At 43.3% G+C, this 19,593-nt stretch overlaps 1 protein-coding gene across 1 annotated transcript in view; it reads right to left on the reverse strand.

Annotated features, from left to right (window-relative positions):
* The window catches only part of LOC146036677 (opsin-3-like), a 31,299-nt gene extending 11,997 nt beyond the window's left edge, over positions 1-19,302 (reverse strand). Inside the window, exons 1-2 of the mRNA XM_083160591.1 lie at positions 18,887-19,302; positions 6,972-7,300 (exon numbers count right to left, since the gene is read on the reverse strand). Of these exons, the coding sequence (XP_083016717.1) occupies positions 6,972-7,300; positions 18,887-19,238 (681 nt within the window). The 5' untranslated portion in view covers positions 19,239-19,302. The remainder of the gene's footprint in view (positions 1-6,971; positions 7,301-18,886) is intronic.
* Positions 19,303-19,593: the final 291 nt, after the last annotated feature.

Here is a 19,593-nt window from a genome sequence, read left to right on the forward strand (position 1 = left end):
GGAGAGGGTCATGTTGGGAAATATGCTAATAGCTCAAGAACCTAGTGGACTGGCCCAGAGATGCCAATATTAATTTGGCTCCACAGCAAAGTTCAGGGGAAGTATTCTCTAACCGTTTCTGAACAACTTCACCACTGGGCTATCCATCTATTGGAAGGAATGGACAATGGACCTAATTCTAGTTGACTCGCAAAGCTGCGAAATATCAAAAAATGGCACCTGCATGGCCGCCCGCTCCTCCCTCCCTCGCATGCTGCGATCCGACGCAGGCATGCGAATGGGTGTTTTGCATAAACCGGCATTCGGCGGGCAGCATCTGGTTGACTCGCAAGGCTTTGTATAACCAGAATAACCCCCATAGTGTAGTAGGAGGAATCAGTAGCGGGATAGAAAAAACAGCAATGCCACTGTATAGATCATTGGTAGAGCCTCATCTGGAATAGTACTCGGATGGCTGACAGACAGTCAATAGGTCAGCACCAAAAGGTTGACATGCACATGGTTGATATTGATAAAAGCCAGACACAAACAAAAGGTCGACATGGAAAGGGTCAACAGATGAGGAGGTCAGCATTAATTTTTCACAATTTTTATTTTATTTTTTTACACTTTACCGTCCACATGGACACTGAAGAAATGGGTTCTGCAGGCCACTCAATTTCATGTTATTTAGCCCCACCCTTTCCTTACGGATCCACAAATTGCAGGCATTTTTCATCTGGGAGGCGGGGCCTATTGATGTGACACTGTCCCTGCATCCTTACCCTGAAAGTGGCCTGCGGCATCTCCTTTCTGGGCTTTTCCCCAAGAGAAGATTTTAGAAGTAGGCAAGGTGGTAACCTGGGACTCAATGGGTAATAATTATGCACTAAGGTCCTGATTGTAATCTGCTCGGGAAGCTATGAAGCTTGCAGCTCATGGAGCACCTGTGACGCCGCCCCGCCAAGTATTTGCGTCTTTTATTTTCATGCACCGGGACTAAGACAGGGCGGGCTGGGTCCTGTGATGTCAGCAGCCCGCCCCTGGCACACATCAACCCGCCCACATAGCCATGGGAACACCCAGAATTTTCATGGGAACCCCAATAAAACGCTGGGTGTTCCCATGGCCGACTCCTGTCCGGCCGCTGTACGGCCCGCCCCGATCCCTGCAAACGGCTTGCCAACTATGCAAGCCACCGTAGCCATTTGCAAAGGGGATCTGCACCTACGCATAAAAGACCATGCGCATGAGCAGAACCACAGCCATTGGGACGGGTCCGAACATGCTATATAGCGAGCATATTAGAACGACCCCCTGTCCCAGGTCGCCACCTTGTAGCTCGCCGTTGGAGAAACACTAGATTTTGTGGTCCATGCTACATGTAGACTCAGTCACTACTATTTATCTAGCCACATGCAGTGTGTGTGCTACATCTCCCCTTGTGTATAACAGGTTGAGTATCCCGTATCCGAATATCCGTTATCCGAACTATTCCGAAAACCATATATTTCAGAAAGTGAACAAAAATATATTTTTTTTTTTTGCTAAAAACTTACTGGGGACATCTGTAACAGCACTACTGGGGACATCTGTAACAGCACTACTGGGGACATCTGTAACAGCACTACTGGGGACATCTGTAACAGCACTACTGGGGACATGATATGTAACAGCATTACTGAGGACATGATATGTAACAGCACTACTGAGGACATGATATGTAACAGCACTACTGAGGACATGATATGTAACAGCACTACTGAGGACATGATATGTAAAAGCACTACTGAGGACATGATATGTAACTGGCACTACTGGGGACATCTGTAACAGCACTACTGGGGACATGATATGTAACTGGCACTACTGAGGACATGATATGTAACTGGCACTACTGAGGACATGATATGTAACAGCACTACTGAGGACATGATATGTAACAGCACTACTGAGGACATGATATGTAACTGGCACTACTCTAAGGACATGATATGTAACTGGCACTACTGGGGACATGATATGTAACTGGCACTACTGAGGACATGATATGTAACAGCACTACTGGGGACATGATATGTAACTGGCACTACTGGGGACATGATATGTAACAGCACTACTGAGGACATGATATGTAACAGCACTACTGGGGACATGATATGTAACTGGCACTACTGAGGACATGATATGTAACTGCCACTACTGAGGACATGATATGTAACTGGCACTACTGAGGACATGATATGTAACAGCACTACTGAGGACATGATATGTAACTGCCACTACTGAGGACATGATATGTAACTGGCACTACTGAGGACATGATATGTAACTGACACTACTGGGGACATGATATGTAACTGGTACTACTGGGGACATGATATGTAACTGGCACTACTGGGGACATGATATGTGACTGGCACTACTGAGGACATGATATGTAACTGGCACTACTGAGGACATGATATGTAACTGGCACTACTGAGGAAATGATATGTAACAGCACTACTGAGGACATGATATGTAACAGCACGACTGAGGACATGATATGTAACTGGCACTACTGAGGACATGATATGTAACTGACACTACTGGGGACATGATATGTAACTGGTACTACTGGGGACATGATATGTAACTGGCACTACTGAGGACATGATATGTAACTGGCACTACTGAGGACATGATATGTAACTGACACTACTGAGGACATGATATGTAACTGGCACTACTGAGGACATGATATGTAACTGGCACTATATATGTGCAGGAGAATGATTGCTTGGCATTTAAATTCAGTGCCTGAGATTGTACAGAAACTTTGTTTCATGTTTTGAAACCTTGTTTTATGCACAAATAAAATATATTTGTGTTTATTTCATGCGTTTGATGTATATGTACAACATAAATGCCAGATAACTCAAGATACATCATTGAAATAGAATAATAATCTGATATACAAAATAATCCGTTAACCAAAATTCTCCTGGTCCCGAGCATTTTGGATAAGGGATACTCAACCTGTACTGGATATGGGCAAATTACTGTCTAAATAACCTCTTTATTGGGATGGAAAAATTCAGTGATCTAGGGAGAAACCTTGCCGCAGGTCTCATTAACCCCTGATGCTCACTTCTAGATGACAGAAAATGTGTATCAGTAGCATTATGCAATGGCTAAACTTTTTTTAATGCCTTAAGAATGAATGGACTGTAGAAAAGGAACATTTTAGCATGTCTCATTCCCAAGGTTGCTGCAGAAAACGGTGTGACCATCGGGTATTTTGTTCACTGACCTCTCCTGAAATATCAGAGACAGGAACTTTCAGAGTTCTCTATTTTTAGCCTTTTTCCCATCTTTCCAGCAGGAAACGAAGGACGTCTGAGACAACTGATGCTTGCAAGGACACTGTCTATGAAGCTGCCCGCTCTTACACACTCCAGGATAACTGATGGAAGTAGATAATAATTTGGCTTACAGCAAAGCTTCCACAATGGCAACATACAGACCATAGGGCCTGATTCAGTCCATCTGGCCCCATTCAGATGGTGGGGGTCTGCACATGCGCAGACCCCCACCTGAACAAACGCCTTTGGCGAGTATCACACATGCAGATGCATTTGCCCTGACAAGGGGTTGGGCATTCCCCTGGGAACACAGGTGTGGCATTGCCTTCATGGGGCGGGTGGCTGACATCACATGTCAGTGCCCGCCCCGTATTCAGTTATCTGCGGCGGAAATTAAAGTCAGTTCAGCGTTGTTTAAGTTAAGTGAAAACCACATTTTATATAAAACCACTGGAATTGTCAGGTAGGTGCCCAGTATTATGTATAGCAGGGTAGCCAATCAAGAGTAGTCATCCATTGTGAATTCTGAGACCACTCTGGGAACACACTACTTTTGTTTTTCCAGGACTTTATGCCGGGGCTCTTCTTGATATGTCAGTCTGGCCTCCTCTTCCGAAGATACCTCTAAAGTAACACTTGCCACTTTCCATAATTTTGTCAAGCACCAAAGTAGCTTAGAACCCCATCTGGAAGCAGAATTGCCAAGAGTGAAAGTGCAGGCAGGGCATAAAATGTCTTGGCCTTTTTTATTGTATGCACTTTTATTGTATGGCCCCCAGCATGATAAACATTAGATTTGGGGCTCATAAGTATCTCGTATCCTGTGAGGCCACCTTCTTTTTCCAAGAGATGAAGGTCCCTAGCACTGCTTTTACCCCCATCACACCCCTACCCCTCTTATGGAGCTGTCCCCCACTCAGTTGCTGCTGTGACCTCCCCTGGGGAGTCACACAAAGTCAACAACAATACCAATGTGGATTTATCCAGCAGTGTAGCAAGATTCCGAGGTGTCCAGTGCTGTCACAGTCCCCATACAGGATGACATCGTATAACAAGTCCATAGGGAGCAGGGAAATGGCGCTGGGCACATACTGAGGCATTCTGCAAGTTGTAAACCAATGTCGTATTGTTCCTTGGGCTCTGGATGCACCCTCTTGCTACCACCATGGGTTTCTACCAGTTATGGAACAGCTAGATTTGTATCCTGTTCTGCTTTTTTCTCTCTCTTGTTGCAGCAAACAGGGTAATAATAAGTTAGTATAAAAAACACAGAAACAGCTACAGTATTATAAAACTATGAAAATGACATATCAGCAAAAGTAAAAGAAGAGGATTAACTATCTAACCTGAGGGTGAGTCACCAACTCCCATCATTATTGTCAACTGACTGCATTATTCATATCAACATGACACCTTATCCGCAACAGCACAAGCTGGAGCACCATAGAGCTTAACCGTAAATGCATCTGACAGCACAACAGTACCACAGTATGGAGGCATACCAGTATAGCAGTATAACCATACAGCACACTGACAGTTCACTAAAACACCATCAACTGCTATTATACATAAAATAAACTTTTAATACTTATCACAGCAATGGAGTGTGTCCTACAACGCTGAACCAGAGTATGATAAATGATTGCGCATGTTAGGCTCAGCCCTATGTTAATTCTAATGCGTTAACATTTTTCCCAGCATGCAGCGATATGCCCAGCCAGACCTGATGACTAGTAAAAGCTTCCACTTACAGGCGTCTTAAGAAAGGCCTATGTGTAGTCTCCATATGGGCTCCTTCCTCTCTACCTGGCAGCGCAGTGTGACTCTGAGAATTACGGTCAATAAGAGACCCTAGCACAGTGCCAGTGTCGAGTGTCCCTACGCAGGTCTCCAGGAAAATGGCGTGGCATTTTCCCAGTGATTTTTGCAGACCTAACAGAGGCTATTGCCATCTGGCTGAAGTGCATAGCACTGACTCTCTGGAACAGACCCTTTGAAAAGTGAATATGTCCAGGTATAATGAAACATGGTATAAATATTTAAGCCTATCTGTTGCAACTTAGATAAAACAGAACAAACAGAAATGGGGTAAGGGGAGCCTTTTATTGAACTCACCAAAGAGCAACAAGGAAGCATGTGCTGCAATGGTTTTGCACAGTGGTCAGAGATGATTATTTTGCAAAGTGATTGACAGTCAGGGATTGTTTGGGGGAGGTGACAGAGTGGCCTGCATCTGCGATTCCGTACACATTAAAGATGGCTCCATTGTCTCACTTTTGCGAAAGCCAATCTGCCTGACCATAGAGTTCCTCAGAAGGCTAATTATAAAAGAATTTGAAATTGCGCTGTGTATTTGTATGAGTTTGCTGTTATTAGCAATGCCACATTTGTATATTTTTGCACAATATCTACGTATGAGGTTGCAGCTGTGAATACAATTAGACCTTATAAGGGAGACATCTAGGTCAGTGATTTGTACTCAAATATCCTTTGCTATGTAAAACAAATCTAATAAAACCATAGATGTAACTGCTGGTAGGGCCATTGTTAAAATATTTTTGTGTGTGTTGTAGGATACTCCCATAGGTTCTCTTTCGACCAGGGATAGGGAACCTTTGGCTTACCAGCTGCTGTTGAACTAAACATCCCAGCATGCCCATCTACAGTTTTGACATTTAGCCATTCTAAAACTGTCCAGGGCATGCTGGGATGTGTAGTTCAATGGCTAGAAGGCCAAAAGTTGCTGATCCCTGCTTTAACTGACATGCGCAGATAATTTTTTGGCTTAAATCGGTTCTCATAACGGGTGTGGATCGTTTGGTCTAGGTCGACAAGTATTGAGTCTACACCACTAGGTCGACATGGGTTAAGGTCGACAGGGGTTAATGTCGACATGGGTCTAAGTCGACATGGGTCTAGGTCGACATGGCATTAGGTTGACACAAGCATTAGGTTGACATGGGTTAGGTCGACAGTCAAAAAGTCGACATGGGGGGTTTCACTGTTTTTTGGCCCGAATGTCGACACAGTCGACATGGACACAGTTTAAAGTGCACCACAAGTGCACTTTCGGGCACACTATTTTATTCTCCTACCAAGCCCTAGTGACTGACTCAGTCCAGGATGAAGGCTGGAGTAGCCGAAACGGGATCGTCGACTGTCATTCCTACATATCTCCCTGGATGGGTGAATATATGAGTGTCCCACCATGGTTTTTTTCTACAGTTTGAAGTGCACCGCATCCGCCCTCACATCGCTTCGCTCGGAATGCTTTGGGCATGGTGCCTTGCTACGCTCCCACCACGCCCTAGTGGATGGTGGGGCATGAAATACCACCTGTCGGCACATGTCGGCTCAAAAAACAGTGAAAAACCCCATGTCGACCTAATGCTTGTGTCAACCTAATGCCATGTCAAACTAGACCCATGTCGACCTTAACCCATGTCGACCTTGCTGCATGTCGACCTAGTGGTGTCGACCCAATGCTTGTCGACCTAGTTGTTGTAGACCTAATGACCGTATCCACTCATAACAAATATGTGGTCTTGAGAGCAGGTAAACAAATGGATTTAATATGTTTTTATTTAGTTTTAATCATAAATGTAAGGTCAATTGTTAAAATGAAACAAACAAAAGTAAACTTACCCCTCGGATTACTCGGACGATGTGTCCATAGCTAAATATCATTATTAGCAGAGGTAGGATGAGACAGAACAGGAAGAGGCACAAAATGTACGAGACATTGTTGTGTGATCTGGAGTGCCAAACCACGGAACAGGTGATTCCAGAGCTTTCAAGCCCATAACTGCTCCAGCCAAAAAGAGGTGGCATTGTCCAAAACAGAGAGTAGATCCATGATCCAACAATACACGTACAGGCATTTCTGTAGTTAGAGGCATCAACCTTTGTGCATTTCAGCACTGTCAGGTAGCGTTCGTATGATAACATGGATAGAGAAACCAGGGACACAATGCCTAGAATGAAACACATAACACAAATCTTGTATCAATCGTACATACATTTCACAAAAAAGCTACAGGGACATTAGAAAATGCACAGTAGCGTAAATAAAACTAAAACTAGAACCATGGTGGAAATCGAACCCATGACCTCAGCGCTTTGAGGCGGTAATGCTAACCATTATTTTACTGAATGTCAAAAGTTAAAAAAAAAAGATAAATAACATCCATATTATACTATGGGGCATATTTATCACAAATAAATGAGATGCAGATGGGATGTGCTCAAGTACTCCCAACAGTTCACGTTTTCAAGGTCTTCAAAGTGAGGTAATTAGCTCCACCTTTAGATTTTTTTAAATGTGTCAGTAAATAATGAGTACACCTGTGCACCTGCAGGGTGACCTGGAAAACATGAACTGTTGGGGGTACTTAAGAACCGAGGCTGAGAAACACTGATTTAATACATTACAGGGATGTATCAGGTAACACACACAGGGAGTGCTTACACTGCCCCTGCAAATCCACTTTCTGCAAATCTCAGTGTATTTTTTTACATGAAAAATATGAAGAGATTGCGCCAATGCATGTGCTCTCACCATTGTTGGCTACCCCCCGCAGGTCGCTAAGGCTATGCAGGAGTCAGAGAAACAAAGGGAAAACTGGATAACGCTATCGCGAAATAGTGTTATTATCACAAGGCTCCCTCTGGTGTTTTTCAATTTTTTGTGTTAGTAAATTCAGGTAAATTTCATTTCCCAGTACAATTGTGGGAAAGGCATTTAAGGGCTTAGAAGAGAATTTTGCTAATTCTCCAATTTCTCTTTAGTATATTCTGCTGATACTAATAAAAACACCTTTATTTACATTATTTCAGTAAAAATAATTTTGCTAAATATGCCTGTATGTTGTTTTGATAAAATATTGCAATTGAGAGCATTAATAATTAGTCTCAGTACTAGATTAAAGGAAGAAGGACAATCCCTAATTAGGCTGAGTCCTCCGAGGTATGGTAGTTGACATACATTAAGATGAAAGGTACAAGCTGCAAACAGCCCATTTCTGTTACACAGCAGCTATTAAGGTGAGCTATAGATGACTCTTTCAGGTTACTTAAAGGGCAGGTTAATGAGATATCAGTTTAATTCATGAAGCCGATTGATGTTTCTAAATAGAAGACTAGCAACAATATAATGACTACGCATGTCAGCACGTGTCCCAATCAATAAAAGTGTCCTTGTGTCTAATAAAAGGAAAAACACACAATCTATAATCTCTATACAGCAACATAACTAGAATATAGCAGATTAATAAGGCAGACATAGGCAACGAAAATAGGTCGACATGCCTAAGGTCAATATGGTTGGAAGCTTGACACAAGATTAGGTCGACAATGGCATGGTCGAAAAGTGAAAATGTTGACATGGGGTTTTGGCTCTAAAACTTTGTGTTTCCTGGAGACTTTTTAATATGTTCATTTACACATATATTCAGGTGCTAGTTTTAGAGTTGCCAGGAATTCAGTCACATCTTCAGCCACATCAGAGGCAGAACTCTGGGAGGCAATGGAGTCATCTGCCGCCGGGCTCCTGCTCTCAAGGGGGCACCTCTCCTCCCCTGCAATTGTAAATCCATTTATTGAAGGCCATTGATATTACTTCTGGAGTTCTAAAATATGTGCTCTCTCTCTCTAGATATAGATATTCTGTATACATACTGTATATATGCCTGTTATATTTAATAACAGACATACAGTATAAACTTTATATAAGGTTTTGTGTGTGTATGGGGGGGGGGGAGCAATACACATCTTGCCTCCGGGCAACTGGGACGAACTTACGCTACTGAGCCACATGGTGTGTGCATCCCCATCTATTTAAAGTTGTCTGCATCTATACAGCTGCAACATCTCATGAAGCTACTGATAGCAGCTGTCATTGCTATCAGAATGAATATGCACCAGCCTTAAGGTGCCCATACACGTTACAATTATTGTATACAATATTGTATACAATATCGCATCTCATCGCATCTCGGTTTTGCAATGAGATAAGTTGAGATGCGATCTAGTACAAAAAGTATGTGCATCACAAAACCGAGATGCGATGACATGAGATATTGTATACAATATTGTATGCAATAATTGTAACATGTATGGGCACCTTTATACCTGGTTACATAGTTACATAGTAGGTGAGGCTGAATAAAGACTTGGGTCCTTCAACCTATGGCCCTCCAGATGTTGTGAAACTACATGTTCCAACATGCATTGCCACATTTTTTCCTATAAGAGCATGCCAAAACTGTCAGGGCATGCTGGGAAATGTAGTTCCACAACATCTGGAGGGCCACAGGTTGAAGACCTGTGATCTAGTTCAACCTAGGTTTATAATAGCTTATTCCTTGTTGTATAGTATGTTCTGATATTTTAAAGACAGATTGGGTGACATTTAATGGAATGAGAAAATGTGACTTTTGCGATATTTTTGCCAAAAACGGCCCGAAATCACACTTTTTCCTGAATTCACATATTTAACGAGATGCAAAATGCGTTTTTTGACGCAAAATCGCATTTTCTGAAAGTGCCATTTTTATTCGCGCCGGAACTCGCATCCAGATGTTTTCCCGTTGAAAAGTATACAATTCGCATATTTAATGAGATGCGAATTCGGGAAAATGTGTCTAAAAATCGCCAAAAAATCAGACCAGGTTCTGATATGCGAATTGGCCAGAACCCTGCACAGATCATTGAGATCTGTGCATGGTCCAGTGTAAAAAAAATGTGTAAATTTTTTTTTTTACAAAAACGGCATGGGGTCCCCCCCGCCTGAACATAACCAGCCCTGGGCTCATTGAGCCGGACCTGGTTCCAAAAATACGGGGGACAAAAAGCATAGGGGTCCTCCGTATTTCTGCAACCAGCCCGGGACTCTTGGACCGGTCCTGGTCCAAAAATACGGGGGACAAAAAATCTGGGGGTCCCCCGTATTTTGAAATCAGCACTGGGCTCCAACAGCCCGCGGTGTCATGCCACAGCCGGGGGACACTTTTTATATAAGGTCCCCCGGCCGAAACATGAGCACCGTGGCTGGTCAGCCTTGGACGGGGTACTTGGAGGAGTGGGGACATCTCCAATAAAGGGGTCCCCCTCCCAGGCTTCACCCGTCCAGGGCTGAAGCCCGGGGCTGTCACCGGCGTCCGTGGCTAGTGGACGCCGGCCTGATAGGGTTTAATCTGACATACCTAACATTGCTTTATACAGGACAGCGCAGGGACAGCACGACAGAGGCTGTTAGCTTCGGCGGAGAAAACCGGGTCACCCCGCTGTCAGTGCGGGCTGAACCGGCTATGCAGGAGGGTGGACAGCGCTGGATCCTGGATTAATGAGTATGTTGGTGTAAAAGTGAGGTGTGTGTATGTGCATGTAATAAAGTTATACTTCTCTGTGTGTGTGTTTTCTTTTAACATTCTTTTTACAGGTGGACTACAAGTCCCAGCAGGCCCATTAATGCCCCGCATGCTGGGACTTGTGGTTCTCCAAGGCAAGTATTCAGTTAGGAGCTGCATTATCATATATATATTTATTTACAGTTTCTTATATAGCACAGCAGATTCCATTGCGCTTTACAATTTTAGATAGTGATAAAACAAACTGGGTAACAACAGACAGACTTGGAGGTAGGAGGGCGATGCTGCAAGATTACAATCACTGTGTGTATGTATATATATATATATATATATATATATATATATACCCACAATAGTGTTAGGCGCCCTATGTTATAATGATAATTTCTGCCTTTCCTTATTTGTAGATTTTTCCAAAAGAACCATACATGTATATCCACATAAAAAACTGTTTATTAAAGCATTGATTTCTTAAAAACAGGTTCTTCTTGTCATAGTAGTACAATCTTTGTTTTCATAGATGAAACCAGAAACCCAACGCGTTTCGTCTTTTAGCAAGACTTCATCAGGGGTAAAGACATTTACACAGTAATTTACAAAAATAGAATACAGTAATAAGTACTTTACATAGGAAAGACATTCAATTTAATCATTTACAAATGAACAGTTTCTCTAATTTTATCTTTATATATTGCACTATAGAGCGCTCTTGTTTATTCCTATAGATTTGCATACACCTGTGGAATCCAGGTGACTTGGAGTTGCCGGGTGAAAAACAGACCCTAAGTGCACTGAAGTTTCTGGACCGGTCGATTAACCCCTTCATCTGTGGTTTACTCCACCTTATCGTTCTTGAGGTTTTTTTGCTGCGCACCTATTTTCCTGTGTGTGTGTATATATATATATATATATATATATAGAATGATGTGTCACAGGATGGCACTCAATGCAGGTAATTGTTAATAGTCCGGTGCCAGGTACATATGAGAAACATGAAAGCACTTACCCCCTCTTACAGGAAAGGATTGGAACCAGCACACGGATATGAAGTGAAAGAAAAAACCTTAAAATCTTATACACCTTTTATAGGTGTATAAGATACACCTATAAAAGCACTAATTATTCGACTGTGGAGTGCCGATGTTTGATTTCAAGCTATATATATATTTATATATCCACCTATTTATATATATTTATGTAGTATCTGGGCGCCCGATTTTGTGATCGGGTCGGCATGCGATGCGATTTTCCATAGGATTCAATGTTAACAAGGTCCTGTTCATTTCCCCACTATCCAAGTGGGCATAGAGTTGATTTTATATAGCGTGGCGAGCGCAGCGAGCCACCGAGCCCGAAGCGCGGCGAGCGGCCGCGGATTACTTAAAATGTTTTCCGCGTCCCCTCGCGGGGCTTGCTGGGCTCGCCACGCTATATAAAATCAACTCTATGCCCACTTGGATAGTGGGGAAATGAACAGGACCTTGTTAACATTGAATCCTATGCAAAATCGCATCGAATCGCATGCGATTTTGCCGAAAATCGCGTTGAATCGCATCTGATTGTATGCCTTAAGGTAAGGCATACAATCACAAAATTGGGCGCCCAGATACTACATAAGTACCTATATATATATATATATATACAGATGGGTCTTGTCCCATCCTTGCTGGCGGGTCGCCAGAACGTCCGCGCTGGCGACCCGCCAGCAGCCACGCCAGCGAGGAGACTGAGACGCGCGACGGAAACCCTGTCCGTCTCCGCCTCAGGGAGACGGACAGGGTTAGGGGGGGTTAGGGGGGGGTGCGGGCAGGCGGCGGGGACCCCGGGTTACCGCCGGCAAGCCGGCGGGGACCCGGGGGAACGGATGGAAGCGCCGTTGGAAGGGGATGCGCGCGCCTCTCGTGCGCGCGCGTCCCCTTCTCACCATCGCCATGGCGCTGGCGGGGGATGGCGGCTGGCGACGCCAGCGCCATCCCCTGCCAAGATGGGACAAGACCCATCTGTATATATATATATATATATACTGTGCAGGGGTCCGGCACTGTGAGTCACCTCTTAGCGTACTGGATAAGCTTGGCCCGGGTGCTCGTTCATCCAGAGTGGAGCTCTGGTACATGCATATCTTGAGTAAAGAAAAACGTCACTCCAGGCACTTTGAAAGTGTAAAAGACTTTATGCGTCTGTGTTGCCAACGGCGTTTCGAGCCTGTGGCTCGTCTTCAGGACAATAACCTGAAGACGAGCCACAGGCTCGAAACGCCGTTGGCAACACAGACGCATAAAGTCTTTTACACTTTCAAAGTGCCTGGAGTGACGTTTTTCTTTACTCAAGATATATATATATATATATATATATATATATATATATATATATATATATATATATATATATATTTACATACCTCCCAACATGACCCTCTCCAGGAGGGACACAATGCTCTGTTTTTGGACTTCCCTCTGAATGAAAAATTGCCATCACCTGTGTTGAAAAACACCATTCTTATCAATTACCCTGTTCAGCACAGGAGATGGCAATGATACATTCAGAGGAAAGTCCAGAAACAGAGCATTGTGTCCCTCCTGGAGAGGAGTATGTTGGGAGGTATGTATTCATTGTTTTTACACTGTGCCATGTTTCTGTGACTCTAATTGTCCATAAAGGTTTAAGGCAATACAGAATGATTTCTACTTGTAATCCTTTTTCTTGTAAGCAGCCTCTTATTATCTGTAGCTGTGTTATATCATTTGTGTTCAAATACTCTCCACCACTGGACTGACTGTGTAATGATGTACATAGTGCACAACTGCAGCACCAAAGGAATTAAATCCCAGCACTGGGCACAGTACACTGCGTACTGTATATAATATGTAACTTTAATACCATGTATACTTAATGGAAGACACTGCTGTGAGGAATAAGGTATTTGTGGCCCAATTCAGTAAAGCAAATAAATTTAATAATTGTGAGTCTGCAACAAACTATGTTACTATGCAAGGGGAGCAAATACACACCCCACCGAAATCCAAAACCCCATACACACTAGATGAGAATTTAAAAGATTGTTTAGAAGGGCCTTCTCAATATCGTTAAGGATGTGTGCTCTTGCCCATTGTTAATGACACCCCCAACATGCAGATCAATTTTTGCTATAAAGCATTCGTTTGCCTGGGAGGTCAGGGAGAAACAACGCTGATATTACTAATAGAGAAATAGGGCTAGTGTGTGTGTATAGGGCTTACATCTGGGTATGGATCATTGGATGGACAGCAACTTGGTTGACATGCATGAAGGTTGACATGACTGAAGGTTAACATGGGGTTAGGTCAGCAGGGTCATTGGGTCGACTTGAGGAAGGTCGACAGTCAAAAGGTCAATATGGGGTTTTTACTTTTTTTGTCCCGAATGTCAACACAGTCGACATCGACACTAAAAAGTGCAACATGGTTTTGAGAATTTGTGTCCCCTTAGTACCATCGCAGTATGCACTACTCAGTAGGAAAAGGGTATTTAGTGGTCTATGTACTAAGCCTTGGAGAGACATAATGCGGACAGAGATAAAATACCAGCAAATCAGCTCCTGTCATTTTTCAAACGCAGCCTACAACAGGAGCTGAATGGTCTTACTTTATCTCAGTACACGTTTTCTTTCTCCAAGGCTAAGCAAATAGACCCCAAAGCCCAGAGGAGGTGGGCGATGTGCAGCCTCCTCTGATCGGGCCCCTTCAACCCGCCGGGATGCTGCGGCAGCACCACAGTGGTGCACAACGCAGTAGAATCTGAGCACTAGAGGGCTCCTGCTCTACTGCACATGCACAGAACTTGGGAAAAATGGCACCAGTGCCATGTTTTCTGCAATTACCGTAGTGCTGCTGCCTTCGTCACGGGACTCACCCATTAAATTATGGGTGCGGTGTGGGCCCCCTGGGACTCAAGGACCCGTGTGCACCATGCACATTACACCCATTATAAATGTGCCACTGCCAAACTCCCATCGTTCAGCACACTGCAAAAAAATTTTAATGATTTTTTAGTGTCACCCAGGCTCTATTGACACGTTTATGTAAACCTTTGATATACCATCCGCTCTAGAGTCAGTGGCGCCTTTGTATTTTGATATTTCTATATTGTTTCCTAGAGATGTGTTCTTTAAAGAAGTATACAGTAATTATTTATTTATTAACAATAATTTATATTTATGTTAAATATGATTGTGTTTAAATCAAAATAATTTCCTTTGCTTTCTAAAGTCTAAATATTCTCTGTTATAATTGATACATTTGATTGTTTCTAAGTTCTAATTTTAAAGGCAAGAAATGTTTACCCCTTGCCAACATGTTTGAAGAAAATTTGCTGTGGTCCAGAAATATATCATCTTCAACATTTTCAATGTTGTCCAGATTTCTCAGCTAGCCAAAATATTCAGACATCCCTATGCAATGCGGCTGTTTTCGGATGGAAGTCGAATCTGCGTCTGTGGAAAATAGCCAAAAAGTGCAGCATTTTTGGTACTTGTGTAATATCTGGGCGCCCGATTTTTTTCATTGTATTGCATCGCATCGCATGCAATATAGTGGCATCCAACTCATGCGATGCGATTTTTCATTGTAAAGACCCTATTTTTAATTGTATAGTCACCCATGGATGATTTCATAACCCCACTATCCAACTACGCATAGAGTAGATTATATATAGTGTGCCGAGCGCAGCGAGCCACCGAGCCCGAAGCATGGCGAGCGCAGCAGGATACATGTAAAGTAATCCGCGTCCCCTCGCGGGTCTCGCTGCGCTCACCATGCTTCGGGCTCGGTGGCTCGCTGCGCTCGCCACACTATATGAAATCGACTCCATGCGTAGTTGGATAGTGGGGGTATGAAATCACCCTTGGGTGACTATACAATTAAAAATAGGGTCTTTACAATGAAAAATCGCATCGCATGCCTTAAGTAGTGGCATGCGATGAAAAAATCGGGCGCCAAGATAATACACAAGTACCGCATTTTTTACTAAAACACGTGGATTGGTGAGTAATTTGCCGATCCACGTGTCTTCTGAGCATGCTGATTTTTCTGACAGTTGAGATATTGGCACTTTAATTGAATAGGTTGAATTTAAATTCAGCCGAAAATTTATGATTTTCCGACTGTCGCAAAATTCAGCACGGATTGAATGCCCCCTTAATGTGCATACCAGCCAACATACAAAAACCCTGCTACGGAACTTCTTACATGTATGAAGGGGGGGTGGCTAGACCAGGGGTGAATGACATTTTGGGGGTGTGACTGCATGCTACACCCTCATCTCTCCCATAATACTAAAAGGACACCACATCCAAGTCCCCAGCCAAATGCCCTCTCACCTCTGCACCCCTCTAGGGACACTGTGGCATAGTTGGGATGATGGGTCTGTGCTCAAAAAGCAGGACGGTTGGAGAGTATGTAGTATGTAGTATGTGTGTGCACACTGAACATCTAGATGTTTGTGACATCAGTGTACTGTGATATCCATAAGCACGTTCAGCTAAGGGATTTTCATTTAAAAGACGTATACAGTTCTGCATCTCCCTTCTATGATTACCAGAGTGGGAAGACCAATCACAATGTGAAGTCTTCTCCTAATCTCTGGTCCCCATTTAGCAGCTTTGGTGATAATTACAGCTGTGTATCTATTGGTCTATCTATCTGGTCTAAATCATTAGCTTGGGAAATAGGGTCCTATAGAGCCGGAAATCCTGGAACTGAAAATCTAAGCTGTTCTTATGTAGGGTACACACTAGAACTATTAGGGCTCAATCCCATCAATCTGGATCCAATTCCAACCATTTGTATGTAGATTGTGCATGTTTTTGCATCTTTAGATCCAATTCCGATCCGATTTCAATCCGATGCGCATCCCCGCTGTCGTTTGGTCATTTTACAGATCCTACCTGCTGCAGGTAGGATCTGTAAAATATCAATTCAACTGGATACAGACTAAAATCGGATTGGGATCGGATCGGATGCAGATCGTTAGCAGATCGTGTGCTCCAACAGATCGTGCGACCAATCTGCTAATGATCTACTAACTATCAGGATCATTCTGGTGTGTACCAGGCATTAGAGTTCCAGTGCGCATGCAGGATCCGATAAGCTGCCATATACATGGGCTTCTAGACATCATCTAGCAAGTGGCAAGATGATTCTTACCACTGGCGGTCACTGCCCACAGGAGGCTGAGCATAGTGTCTTTGTAAGTTGTTCTTTATATATATATATATATATATATATATATATATATATATATATAAATACAGTATATAGCTGAAATGATTTTCAATCACTGCATCTAAATTGTAAGTGAGTCTTTAATTCACTGACAGTAGCATTTTCACCAAGTGTCCAAAGTGCTCAGTAACAAGGCTCTCCCATGCAATCCCATTACATTTCAGCAGTCCCTGTCACACAAGCTGCTTTACACCTTCATTATGAGCAGGGAGATAGAAAGACGCTTTATTGACTATAATAAAAATGCTATAAAAAATAAGCGCGTACGCTTCAGAAGCTGGAATAGTGCCAGTGTGATGCTACCATTAAAAGAGAAACATAAAAACATAGAATTATAGTAGGAGGTGAAAATTACAGAGCTGAGAATCAATACAGAGCTGAATAACAGGTAGAAATGTGTGTGGGGAATAGAAATACACAAAAATACAGTTACACCCCTTTCACGGTTACAGACCCGGGATCTCGATCCCGGGTCCAGTGATTTCACGTTAAACCCAGATTGCCCATAATACAGAGGGTTTAACCCTTCTTATGACCCGGGTGGAATTGCTGAGTTGGTTGACCCGGGTTAAAAGCTTTGGTGCCTTCACACCATACCTCAACTCGGGTCGACACATCAGCAACCCATTAATTACCCGGGTCAAAGACAGTATATATACAGTAGTTGTAGAAATAAGATGCTGCATAGTAGGGAAGGCAAAAAGGAATTAGAATAAGTGTAAGGGATATGGGGTCATTATATTATATTGGCAATGACCATATTGACATTCATAATGCTGACACAGTAATCATGTTGACTAATCAGCATGTCAACAGTGATGAATTAGATATTAACATCATCACGTACTTTCTAAGGTATCCCTAACACTCACACCAACCTTAACCCCCTAAGCATTTTCACTGTTCACTGTTAACGTGTCATTTATCGACATTTTGTACACAAGAATGTCAACGTGTTGACTGCATATTATGGGATATATTTACCAATAACAAATGAATGATAGATGGCCTGCTGTAACTAGACTTTTTGGTGCGGCAGACTTTCTTGAGCCTGAAAGAAATTGGCACCTTGCCACCACTCTCATGCACTTAACTTTGGAGCTCTTTGTTAGTCACTTACAATGCCCTTTATTAAATAGCATATGCCAATATACTGCTATACCCATGATTTGCACCCATAACCATTCTAGTTAAACACCCTACTCACTGAGCTACTCAAAACTTTGTAAAAAAAATGTTGAATTGAGCAGATCTATATAGTATGCAGCCACACCTCCAATCCCTTGCAGCCACATACACTACATAGATCTGCTCAGCTGCAATGCTGATATCCTTTCATAAGGTACAAGGTGAGCTTCCAATAGTTAGAATTATCTTGCTTTCTATGCAGGGTTAGATAGCTCATGAATAGACTGCAATGTCACAGGCAATGGGTTTGAATCATGGGTATGTCAGCAAGTACGGTGTCACTAAATAACAAAAGGCTTTCAAGTTCATGAATGTTGTATATTTATTAGAGATGGAATAGCTGGAATGACACAGGGGCAGGCGGGAGATGTCAGGCTTGCAAGATGATTAATGAAATTAATTAAAACAGATCGTTAACAAGTACCGACAACGGTGCCCCGTACTCTGCAGCCCGGTGTGTCATGGCACCCTCCGCCTTACCCTAGTGTCAGCCCTTGAAGGACATATACTGTATACTGGATAACATAGTAAATAAAAGGCAAGAGCAAGCTGCAGAGACAGCGCACTCACTGTATTATATAGAAGAGTTCTGTAGTATACAGTAAAGTTAATGCTATAAAAGTTTCTATTGTTTTTTAATAATGCGGATTACATGTGTATTGTCCATGCAGGCGATCTAACACATGTAGCAGCCCATTGTAGAATGAAACCCCAGTGGGTGCATGAAAAGATCGGGGGTACTCACCGAACAGGGAGTTGCAGAAGCCGTACCACTTGCAGCCCTGCTCCCCGATCACCCACTCCCCGGTCACACTGGCGGCGAAGCTGAATGGGGTGCCGAAGACACAGACCAGCAGGTCGCTGACGCTGATGTTCAGCAGGATCATGTTGATGGGGGTCCGCACAGCTGCGAACTTGGCAAAGATGAGCAGCACCAGCGCATTGTAGCCGGATCCCAGCAGCAGGATGCAGCCCAGGCACACAGCCACCACGGTGTGAGCTGTCCTGCTCAGCCCAGCCATGGGCGAGGAGCCCCCGCTGCTGTCCTCCAGGCTGACATTAATGCTGGCATTGTACATGTCCAGGACGTGCAGCATCTCCGCTGGTGCTGGAACAGACCCCACTGCCACCCATGGCAGGGGCTACTGCACACACATACACATTACATTATACAACCATTAGGGTTAGTACTGGTAGTGTACTCCCCCCTTCTGGAGGATTTGCTTATAGATCCACATGACTCTGGAGGGTGGGAGGTGTACTGTATATACAGGAATACAGGACGGGGGATGTATGTAATGGGACTATCACTATAGCATAGAGTGCTGGGTTCATTATTAATGACTTCTTAGAATTAATCATGAAACCAATCAGAAGCTGAAATGACTTGTGCAGCCTGTGTTCCGGAGATAAATGCTGTAGTGTGTGTCTGCCTTATCTTCAGGCACTATA

Source organism: Crinia signifera, chromosome 9, assembly GCF_055691185.1.
Source record: "Crinia signifera chromosome 9, ASM5569118v1, whole genome shotgun sequence".
NCBI lineage: Eukaryota > Metazoa > Chordata > Amphibia > Anura > Myobatrachidae > Crinia > Crinia signifera.